At 39.7% G+C, this 11,233-nt stretch overlaps 2 protein-coding genes across 2 annotated transcripts; one reads left to right on the forward strand and one right to left on the reverse strand.

Annotated features, from left to right (window-relative positions):
• The first annotated feature begins 1,372 nt into the window (after nucleotides 1-1,372).
• LOC131793981 (ATP-binding cassette sub-family C member 4-like) lies at nucleotides 1,373-10,016 on the forward strand. Its single transcript, XM_066162373.1, has 7 exons — nucleotides 1,373-1,903; nucleotides 2,625-3,007; nucleotides 3,693-5,041; nucleotides 5,684-6,254; nucleotides 7,082-7,218; nucleotides 7,454-8,313; nucleotides 9,948-10,016. The coding sequence occupies exons 1-7, from the start codon at nucleotides 1,373-1,375 to the stop codon at nucleotides 10,014-10,016; spliced, it is 3,900 nt and encodes a 1,299-aa protein (XP_066018470.1).
• A 131-nt stretch (nucleotides 10,017-10,147) lies between these two features.
• On the reverse strand, nucleotides 10,148-11,041 carry LOC131786910 (uncharacterized). The gene is made up of 3 exons (XM_059103970.2): nucleotides 10,953-11,041; nucleotides 10,694-10,848; nucleotides 10,148-10,476 (listed from the first exon to the last, which is right to left on the reverse strand). The coding sequence occupies exons 1-3, from the start codon at nucleotides 11,010-11,012 to the stop codon at nucleotides 10,317-10,319; spliced, it is 375 nt and encodes a 124-aa protein (XP_058959953.2). The 5' UTR covers nucleotides 11,013-11,041; the 3' UTR covers nucleotides 10,148-10,316.
• Between the last annotated feature and the right edge of the window lie 192 nt (nucleotides 11,042-11,233).

Here is an 11,233-nt window from a genome sequence, read left to right on the forward strand (position 1 = left end):
TGAAAAATTGCTAGAATGAAACGAAATTCCTTTATTCATCTGAAAGCTAAGAGCACAGAAATGAAATGTTGGCTAAAATGTTCCTTTCACCAGGAAGTTGAACAATCACTTAATATGCGTGACGTGGCATATCTGCTTTCGTGTAAATTTGAAACTCGCCCAAACTAACTTTGCTTAGAGAACTAATCCACCAATGTTACTTCCTTGTTTACAGAGTTCGCAACCTTCTTCGTTCGGGTGGAATAACAGAGCCACCACTTTGGTTTCCAGTATTAGAGGCATTTCCTCCCTTAAAGGAGACGAAACTAACTAGAAAAGGTGATGAACAGTTGATGCACAAGATTTCATACCCTGAAATAGTAATAGTAACCGTTGGTTAAAATGGTTGGAAACCATAGTCTTTGAACGTATGGGCAATGGGCGGAAAATTTATTTTTATATCTGAAAGCCGCGAGCAAATAAACGACATTTTAGGCTAAAATGTTCATTTCACCAGAAAGTTGAATAATCACTTATGCGTAACATAGCATTGTCTGCTGCCGCGTGGATTTGAGACTCGTCCAAACTAACATTGCTAAGAAAACTTATCTACTAATGTAATCGTAGTCATAATAATAGTAACCATAGGTTAAAATGGTTGGAAACCATAGGCCTTGAAGGTGTGGGCAATGAATGGAAAATTTATTTTTACACCTGAAAGCCGCGAGCAAATTAACGAAATGTTTAGTTTAAATGTGCATTTCACCAGCAATTTGAATAATTTTGTCTTCGACAGCCCTAAAGCGTGACGTGGTACTATCTGCTTTCGCGTGTTTTTAAAAATTTACAAACTGACTGAACTTATAATATAATAAAAGTATAAAATAACCTTCTAGATTTAATACTTGTAATAGTAATCATAGGTTAAAAAGTGTGGGCCTAGATGCACCGATAGAGCCTTGCGTTTGAAGTGGTGGGTACTGGGTAGAAAAATTCTTTGTTTATCTGCAAGCCACGAGCATAAAAGCGAAATGTTTAGTTAAAGTATCGCTAACTCGAAAGCTTATTCTGTCGCGTTTAAGACTTTGATATCTGTTATTTTCGAACAAATCGAAAGCTGTGATAAACCAGGTAAGCGGAGTTGCCAAAAACAAACTAAGTAAGGTGCTTCACACCACGTGCTTCTTACATGCTTCCTAAGCACTTGGCTTTTTGTGATGACGTTGGTGTCTACTGCCTTCCAAAACAGCAGACACAAAAGGTGGAACGGTCCTTACAAAAACCATGACTTACTGACTAGTGAGTATGTTTATAACCCTTAGATTGATTGATTGCGTTGAACAGGCTAGGAACAAATAAGGATATTTTCTTGATATTTTTTAGGTCTCAAGCAATGGCACCAAAAAGCGGTTACAGGAAAATCTCCAGTGATGACGATAATGAAGTCAGTTTTGCATCTTCACTTTTTTTCCGTTGGATGAACGGAGTCTTTAAAAAGGGCAGTCAAAGACCTTTGGATCAAAATGATTTTTTACCCATGTCAGACGAAAACTCTGGGCGTTTTGTCACCGAAAAGCTTCAAACAAGCTGGGAAAGCGAGAAAAATCACTGCAAAATAAATGGGAAAAGGCCCAAACTTTGGAAAAGTGTGTTTGATATGCTTTCTATCAAAGATGTTATCAACATTTTGACGGGGAATATATTGTATTCATTAAGTTGCCTTCTCTTTCCTCTGTTTCTCGGGTATCTTGTTTCTAGTCTTATGACAGCTGAAGCAGAGAATACTTACATGATCTACGCCTGCGCATTAGCTTTGTGTCTCAATGGTTTTATCGGTGGTCTTGTCGCGCACCAGCAAGACTACAGATGTGAAGTGTTGGGGATCAAAATAGGCAGCGCCCTTAGGGGACTGGTGTACCACAAGGTAGGCACGATCTTTAAGAGTATTATATGCTTATTAAAAGAATTTATTGCCTCAAGAAACCTTAACCGATTGCAATCAACCCAAGCTATCGGGAGACCCAGAAGGAGAGGTTCATTGAACATTAAAACTGGTTGCTGCTTCTACGAGAGCACTCAGTAAAACTCAAGCAATCCTGCCCACCAACGACCAAATAAAGTAACAGACAGTAACCTCAGTCTGTAGTTAACGGAGAAGTATGCTCCAGAAACTGTTAATTTTTTTACTCCAGCAGTGAAAAGTATCTTCAGAATAGTGACGTCTTGTGACTTTTGAGCCTTCAAAGACCAACCTAATCATTCGAAAGAATTTTTTCAAATGCACCGATCATTCGCCATGGTCTCCTTCGCCAGTATTAAAAAAAGTTTCTTATATGGCTATAACGTAAAATAATTTTGAGTCAAGAATGCCTTTTTGTGTAGCTCCTTCTTGTTCAAGTGGATCACTTCAAGATGGAAGATAAATGTTTCTTTCGTACGTCACAAGTAAACGACCGCTCCGCTGAGCGATCATCAAAATGGCGCTTGAGTTGTCGCATTTCTGACATTGTTAAATATGATTTGGTAAAGGTTCCATAATTCTCGTGTCGAAAGGCAGTGATGGATATATTTTGTGGCGGAGCTTAAAATCTTACAGGTTATGGAACAAACTTTCCCTTTAATGTCTAATCTGTACTCTCTTTTAGATGCTTCTTCTCAGCGAGCAGACGTTGCTGAAATTCACTGCAGGACGGTTATTCGACCTGATATCCAATGATGTTAAAAGAATAGAAGAAGAGACAGTCAAGGTTTTTTTCTCAGCCGTTTCCGCAGTTCCTGCTTTTGCAGGGGCAATATTCCTTATCTACAATTTGATTGGTTGGCAGGCTGTAACGGGTATGTTCCTCCTGTGTATTCTCATGCCATACTTTGCTGTCTTGTCCTATGCTAATGCTAAGCTGCGCTTGCGCACAGCCACAGTGTCCGATCAGCGAATCTCCCAAATAAATCAAGTAGTTTCCGGGATCCGCGCGGTCAAAACGCATGCGTGGGAGGACGAATATGGACGAAAGATAAAACATGTAAGAAGGTAAGGTAAATTATCATTTTTAATCAGAAGTAGGCTTAAACAACTAGCTTCATTCATTCCCGTTTTGGCGCAAATTATTCAAAACTCGGAAATAGATAACCACAAATCTGTTTTGTCTGCACAGAGAGCTTTATCAGCCGGCAGTTTAAACCTCCCCCCCCCCCAAAAACAAAGCTTTACTACTTGGACGGCTGTATGAGCCAATCAGAATGCCTCTTTTCACAAAGAATAAGTGTCTCATGTAACCCATATTATAAGTGGAGGACTGACTGGTCAGTTAAAAAATATCAGTATTTACTAAGTAGATAGAGTTAACAGAGCGCTCTAACTGGTTACTCAAACCCCGAATGTCCTTTGTAATTTATCTTCGGACGACTCGTGCGGGAGTTGCGCTCGAAAAATATTGCAATCGTTTTTACCTTTGTGTCGGTAAAAGGGGGCGGATATCACCTCCACTTCGGAGAAAAATAGTTTCTTATAATAATGTCATTGAGTCTAACTTGTCTTCAGTGGGTATTATTTTTCATTGGGTCGCAAGAGACACACTTTCACGGAGAATTGTACGGTGAGGAAGGGTGCGCTTACCGCCCGCTCACCTCGTTGATATTTCAAATTAGAGAGAACACTGACCACGAGTTGGTCCGACAGAATGCTCACATAACTTATGATAACCTTTAATCTTCAGAAATGAAATCAGCGTCATTTCGAAGAGGACAGCCATTCAGTCAAGTATCGCTGCCTTGTCATACAGTGCAACGCCACTGGCGGCTCTGGTGTCAGTAATTACCATGGTGCTTACAGGCAAGACCCTCACGCCCGCCAATGTTTTCATGCTGCTGTCGTTTATGAATGTTTTAAAATTTGATGGCAGGTTGAATATGATAAATGGTTTAATGTTAACGTATGACGCCTACGTTTCGCTCGGAAGATTCGAAGAATTCCTTCTTTTGGAAAATCTGTTGGAAGCCTCGGAGAGTGATGAAAGCAACGAGCCCCAGCAAGAAACGAAAAGTACCGCAACTTACCAAAGTCGCAGTTACTTGAAAAAAGAAGCGGGAAATATGGAGAATGTCTCCCTTTCTCGTGAAGCAGCAGAATTAGGGCCTATTAATCTAAGTGTGTCAAATTTAACCTATGCAAAAACGCATCGTGAAGATGAATTTATTCTTCAGGATATCCACTTCTTTGCACCTTCAAAGAGTTTAACAGTCATCACTGGCCCGGTTGGAAGTGGTAAGTCTACTCTGCTCTCAGCGATCGCTGGTGAAATTTCGAACGCCAGTGGGACGATTGATTATCAAGGTTCTGTCATTTACTTGCCTCAGACTGCTTGGGTGTTCTCGGGAACGATAGAAGAAAATATTCTGTTTGGTCAACCCTTCGAGGAGTCCAAGTACGAAAGAATAATCGACGTCTGCGCTCTGAAAGAAGACTTTCAGCGGTTACCTGATGGTGACCAAACAATTGTTGGAGAACGCGGCGAGGTTCTGAGTGGAGGACAACAGGCGAGAATAAGTTTAGCTCGTGCAATTTATTCTGACGGAGATATTTATCTATTGGATGATCCACTGAGTGCTGTCGATTTTCAAGTTGGTCAACACATCTTCAACAAATGCATCAAAAATCTGCTAGGCGATAAAATCGTTCTTTTAGCCTCTCATCAGCAACAGCACATGGAAAATGCTGATGAAGTGATTGTGTTGTACAAAGGGAGTGTCCTCGACAAGGGACGCTTTACTGAACTGCATGAAAAAGGTGTAATCAGTTCAACTGTTGACCCGCTCTATAAAGCAGCTCCGAAGGACAAAACGGACTCATCTGAGACGTTCGGTTGGGAAGATAAGGAGGATTACGATGATGCTGAAAAATGCCAGAAAATACATCCTTTGCCCAATAAAGCGAGGAGTTTAGAGATAGCAAAGGAGGATCGTGTAATCGGAGTTGTGACATCCAAGCTTTATTGGGACTATTTCAGAAGTGGAGCACATCCTTTGATGATAACTGGAATGATTGGTTTTAGTCTCATCACTCAAGGTAAACTTATTGTTAGACTAAGTTACAAACTTTGGGTCAGGCTCATAAAGGAAATACAGCAACTTTTTGTATTTTTTTTAATTCTATTTCTTTTATTCTATTACTTTTATTCTATTTCTTTTATTCTATTTCTTTTATTCTATTTCGTGCAAATGATTTCACTATGACTATGCTTTTAACCAGCAATACGCGTTGGTTTTAGATTAGACGGTAGAGTTAAGAGACACTGCACAAATTTTTCTCACCATGTTCCCGATATTTCACTTGCTCGTACAAGCGCGAGGCAAGCGCTAGTCGAACGTGAATGGCGAGTCACGCACGCGAAAGGAAGAGCTGGTGTCTTGCTCCTCGCGTTTGCCTTGCACTTGCCCCACTCGCCTGAAAACGGCTAAAAAACCACTCGTTCTAAAAACTAACTTTCTGAGACCAAATGCAGTTTTCTAACAATATTTATGTGTAACATGGTTGACTGCTTCATCTATTCTGTGACATTATGGTGCTTACATAAACATCCCCAAGATACTAACGGTAGTAGGTAACCCAGGCGAGTTGTATCTAGGCCCACTAAATCTTACAATGTTCAATTGAGTGATCGTATAGAAATACATTTCAACCGCTACATCTTAATGCTGTCTCTTTCAGCCATCATAGCTGCTCCAGACTTGTGGCTCTCGTTTCTTGCGAGGCTAAACCCAGAAGATCAGAATAACAAGACTTATCTATCCGTCTTCGCCTGTCTGGTTGGCGCGTGTTTTATATTTACTATCGTTCGGGCTTATGGATTCCTCCTAGTTTCTCTAAAGTGCGCCGAGCGTCTACACGATAAAATGGTTGTGGCCATTTTACGAGCTCCTGTCCTGTTCTTTGATTCAAATCCAGTAGGAAGAATCCTAAATCGCTTCTCCAATGATGTTGGCTGCGTAGATGAGTTGTTACCCAAAACGTTCCTGGTAGCAATGCAGATGCTCTTGGTCATATTTGTCCAAATTCTGGTAACAGTTTCCACAAATGTTTGGCTGATGTTTCTTGTTGTTCCAATTTCCGTGTGGGTGGTTTTTCTATCCAATTATTACTTGAAGACTGCCAGAGAACTAAAGAGATTAGAGTCGATATCTCGAAGCCCAGTGTTCGCTCATTTTACGGAGACCCTGACAGGACTGGACACGATTCGTACGAGAGGAAGACAGAGAGATTTTGTGGATGCACTTTACAGGTATGTTAGAGACATCGATTCATTGTGTGATATCAGAGTCAATAAATGCACACAAATGAGTTTTAAGTTACACCATCTCCACCCAAAATTATCCCGCAATTTTCTCTGAGCTATATATTTTTTATTTACCGGCGATACACGCAACTGTATCACGCTTCTTTTGCAATCCTTTTCTGGTACTTGCTAAGACACTGGTCAGCAAGTGGACTTTTCCATATACAAGGTGCCTTCGCGAAATGAAGCTATCCGAAATAGGCACGAAGGGCGTTACCCGTGGTAAGACCACAGTAATTTCTCTCTGTTGTTTTCGTTCTTCTCATGGGATTTTAACAGACGAACGGTCAGTCAATAATTGGATTAATATCCATATTGTTAACAAATTGGGCTCTAAAGGCTCTCCCTTTATCTTGACGAGTAGAGCATACCTAAGACTGAGATGTGGTTACGGAAGCGATCTTTTGGACATTTAGCTAGAAGACATTTAGCTTTGATAGAATGGGGGTCGGGTGGAATTTGTCGAAAGGCTTCATTACATTGTCAGGCCAAAGGAGACACTGGTCTAAGTCTAATGTGCAATTTAATAACAACAAACCAATCAGAATAAAAGAAAAGATCACAAGTAGAGAAAGAGGTCTTAAAAGACAAGGAGACGACGTTGAGCGCGGATAAACGCACACGACCAATAGGCGGTTGGTTTTGCGCAAGTTTGCTGGACCAATCACGAAGCAAAATAATACAAAGCTTATAAAATGCGGTTTATTTTCGACAGTCAACTGAAAAATCACTCCATTATTAAAACTTATTGCGATAAACACTCGTCCCTTCAGACATCAAGATGTTCATAATCAGGCGTACATTATGGTGATGGCCAGCGGTAGGTGGCTCGGTGCACGTTTGGATTGTTTCGCTTCCTTGTTAGTCGGTGCAGTTGCTCTGGCTGCAATCTTGGTATCTCAAGATGTCGGTAAGTTCATTCTTAGTAACGTTTTGGTCTTTCTGTGTAAAATAATAATCTGTATGGTCGTGTATAAACACAGCATGAACAACTGAATAATACAATAAGTGTGAAAATACGTGCACTCTCATTATTAACGGGTGACTACCTAGACCCAGCTAGGTAACCTAGCCTTTTTAGGGTTTACACGTATATGTCCGAACTGGTATTGAATTTCTAAAATAAAGTTCCAATTTTTTTCCAGCTTATGCTGGTCTCGCTCTCGTTTACGTCATCCAAACTCTGAACTCGACTCAATACGCTGTTAGGAAAACCTCTGAAGTGGAAAGCTACATGACGTCAGTTGAGCGGGTTATGACCTACACCAAACTTGACCGGGAGCCCGGATACGAGGAAGAACGAACACCCCCACAAGACTGGCCTCGGAGAGGAAGTATTGTGTTGAGAAATGTATCACTGACCTACTATCCGGGGGGACCTCAAGTGCTGAAGAACATCAATCTAAGCATCAAAGGAGGAGATAAGATTGGAGTTGTCGGCCGTACGGGAGCTGGGAAGTCATCTTTTGTATCAGCTCTTATGCGCATGCCTGATGCTGATGGAGAGATAATCGTTGACAATGTTCCTATTAAAGAGATAGGCCTCCAACAAGCCCGGCGTGGTATCTCGGTTCTTGGCCAAAGTCCTGTTCTTTTTAGTGGATCACTGAGAAAAAATCTCGACATTTTGGACAAGTTTCAAGACGCTGAATTATGGCAGGCTTTAGAGGATGTGCAACTGAAAGATTTTGTTGAGACACTTGAGGCTAAGCTGGATCACGAACTGCTGGAACATGGCGCTAATGTCAGTGTTGGAGAGCGGCAGTTAATTTGCTTGGCTCGTGTGCTGCTACAGCGAAGTAAAATTGTCGTCTTGGACGAGCCAACTGCGCATGTAGACCCAGACACAGAGCAGACGATTTGGAATGTAGTGCGGAACAATCTGAAGGGGTCCACTGTCATCACTATAGCTCACCATTTGAACACGATAAAAGACTGCAAGAAGATTTTGGTCTTGAAAGATGGACAAGTTAAAGGATTTGACAATTTTGATTCAGTAGTGAACAATGAGCTAGAAGCTGCCTAAGCCAACTCATTCCCAGGGTCCTCTCTTTTCCTCCCTGGAGAGGGTGGGAAGGAGGTTGGTCCTCCTACTGATCAGGAGTAAAGAACCAGTGGAGATGCCCTGTGAGCAACTTATTTGCACCTCTTAACCACCCCATGTCGTGCACACAACCAATAAGATAGTAAGTTATTTAGTAATACAAGTTTTTTGTGGGACCTTAGTTTATAAATTTCTCTACTAAAAATGTGTTATATATCTTTTTACTATTTTAATGATGAATTTCTAGAAGTGCAAAATTGCCAAGTACTTTAATGAAGCACAATGGGACTATCGACTGTGGAATACAGCTGTTATGTATGGGTAACTACATAATTTTGAGTGTAATAGGTGTAAATGAGCACAAGTAAATTTTTCAAAGACAGCAAAATTGCATGAGCCTGTAAAAAATTTATAAGTGCTTATTTACATGAAATTGCACAAAAACTCATGTTGTTACTTGTTAATAATTTACATGAAAAACACATCACAGAGTTAATATGGACTTTTGACAGTACACACATGCTATTTGTAATTAGCACTTGTGTTACAAATTTGTACTTGTGTGACAACTTTTCACTTGAGTTAGTATGGGTAATAACATGATTTTGAGTGAAATTTGGTGTTAATAAGCACTAGTAAATTTTTCAAAAACAACAAAATTACATGAGCCAGGAAAGCAAGTGCAATTTTTATTCTTTGAAAAATTCAAGAGTGCTTATAACCCCAAATTACATGAAAAATCATGTTATTACTTTGTTAATAATGTACATGGAAAAATATCACAAAGTGTTGACTGACAAAACTTTGAAAGTGTGCATGTACTATTTGGAATTTCCACCTGTGTTACAACTTTGCACTCATGTTACATTAGAACACACTTGTTTTCAGCCTCTCAGAAGCATGTAATTTCTTCATGTACATTATTTCATGAAAAGTTTAATGTTTTCAGCCAATCAAGGGTATAGCTTAGCTGGTGTGTGTATGGAGGGGGTCAAAAGTTCCCCCCCCCCCTCTGCACAAATGGAAAATACCAAAATTAGCATACAATGGCAAAAATGGGAATGACAACAAGTAGGTAATGATACATTGTCAAGAAGTCAATAACAAGCAATGAAGTTCACCTGTAGCAATTTATCTGTTTGTTATATGTATAGTCTCATTCATCTAAAGAATTAGTGTATATTGTTGTAAATTTTGAAGGGTGTCTGAAGTGTGGATGAAGCTATATGCTCAACTTAACTCTCTTCAGATAGTTAACATTGTTTTGCATATTTACCTTTATATCAATGATGACTCTTGAGGCCTTAAAATAATGGGCATAAACTTTTTGAAGAGCCAGAGCATAAGCCCTTTAACTCTTACAAGTGACTGACTTCCAATTTCTCCCTAAAGTATCACTCTTGAATCACGAGTTTAAGCAAAGATTAAGTCCTCCTCAGTAAGTTTTGAGTGTGAGAAAATAAAAAAAACAGATCCAAACAGGTGGCTGTTAACATGATAAGACATTGAAAATAATTTGTGGATAATCATCATCAAAATGGCAGTCATTAATTTGGAGTCTCACATTGCAAAGAACATTTTGACCATAAATTGCAAAGATCATTATCAGCCTTGTTCAAGTCACAAGAATAAAGGAAATGATCACCACTTTAACAAGCTCCTGATTGTCCAACAAATTCTCCCTGTCAGTACCATGGGAAATGTAAAGAAAACAGTGTGAAGAATACGAATGGTAATATTGGGGTGCAAAAGGTTGATATTAAGCTTAAGCCAAAGAAATTCAAAGATTGAATGTTAATTTTGTTTTTATTTGACAAATTAGTGCTTTAACCCATCTAAGGACCAAATTAAGGTAATTTCCACAGACATGCCTTTAATTCAACAATTCAAATGTCATAAAATGAAAAATAATCCAGCTGCTGCTATGAGTTTGTCTAATAGGGTTGCTCTCAAGAATTATGAAGTTATTCACCTATCCTGATATTGCAGCAGTGCTCGCAACACTCAGCATGCTGTACAAATAAATGAAAAGCATAATTTAGCTGTTGTAGTTGTCTGTCTACTTCATCGATCTGTTCCTGTAGTCTTTTATTTGCCTGCTCCAAACTTTGAAAGCGTTCCCTCCTGAAAGAAAAGAAAACTGGCTGCAGAAGTCTCAAGCACTTGCAGTCTACTGCCGAGGTGTTTCAGTATGTCACTATGAAACGATATTTCCTCGCAAAAATCTGCACAGAAAATTTCTGAACAGGACAGAATTCAAATTTTCTTGAAAGTTAACAGTTTTCAACTTTGTTAAAGGTACTTCATAACATGTAGGTCAACTAAATGATTTCACGGATACCTCCTCTTCCTGTATTTTCGACTGCTCTCCACGTTTCGAGCTCTTCTTTTCCCGTCTGTTTTGTAGAGTCTGCCTTCATTTATGGAAGTCTTTGTAGCGGACCACGATGTGAGGGGAAGCGGATTCTGGATGCTTGAAGAAGAACTGGTCGCAACCTGTTGAGGCAAAAGCAATCAATTAGTGACTTTTTTTCCCCAGCGGATGCCTCCTCTGCCACACGAAAGGTCACTCAAATAAAACAAACTACAACATAAGATACCTCTTGTTGCTCAGAGAACTTAATGCACACAGCTGGGTCTGCATAAATTGTAAAATTCATGATCGTTTTTGAAACGACTTTTGCGTCTCCTTCCGCGTACTTCCAGTAAGCACAGAATGACGATAGCGCGGTAAAGGACAACTCGTACCCAGGTCCTATGGGACAAATATTTTAATCTTTAGGGTTAGTATTGGATAATTTTTCTACGGTCCAATTTAATTTTTCTGTCCCTTTCTAAATATATTTCTTAGTATTATTCCTTTTATCCATTTCGAAAATGT

Source organism: Pocillopora verrucosa, chromosome 2 (assembly GCF_036669915.1).
Source record: "Pocillopora verrucosa isolate sample1 chromosome 2, ASM3666991v2, whole genome shotgun sequence".
NCBI lineage: Eukaryota > Metazoa > Cnidaria > Anthozoa > Scleractinia > Pocilloporidae > Pocillopora > Pocillopora verrucosa.

Coding starts and splice junctions, on each gene's coding strand:
- LOC131793981 (XM_066162373.1), top strand. CDS start 1,373: ATGGCACCAAAAAGCGGTTACAGGAAAATCTCCAGTGATGACGATAAT. Junction 5,042..5,683: donor TTTTAGTCTCATCACTCAAG/GTAAACTTATTG, acceptor TGTCTCTTTCAG/CCATCATAGCTGCTCCAGAC. Junction 7,219..7,453: donor CTTGGTATCTCAAGATGTCG/GTAAGTTCATTC, acceptor ATTTTTTTCCAG/CTTATGCTGGTCTCGCTCTC.
- LOC131786910 (XM_059103970.2), bottom strand. CDS start 11,012: ATGAATTTTACAATTTATGCAGACCCAGCTGTGTGCATTAAGTTCTCT. Junction 10,849..10,952: donor AGTTCTCTGAGCAACAAGAG/GTATCTTATGTT, acceptor TTGCCTCAACAG/GTTGCGACCAGTTCTTCTTC. Junction 10,477..10,693: donor CGAAAATACAGGAAGAGGAG/GTATCCGTGAAA, acceptor CTTTTCTTTCAG/GAGGGAACGCTTTCAAAGTT.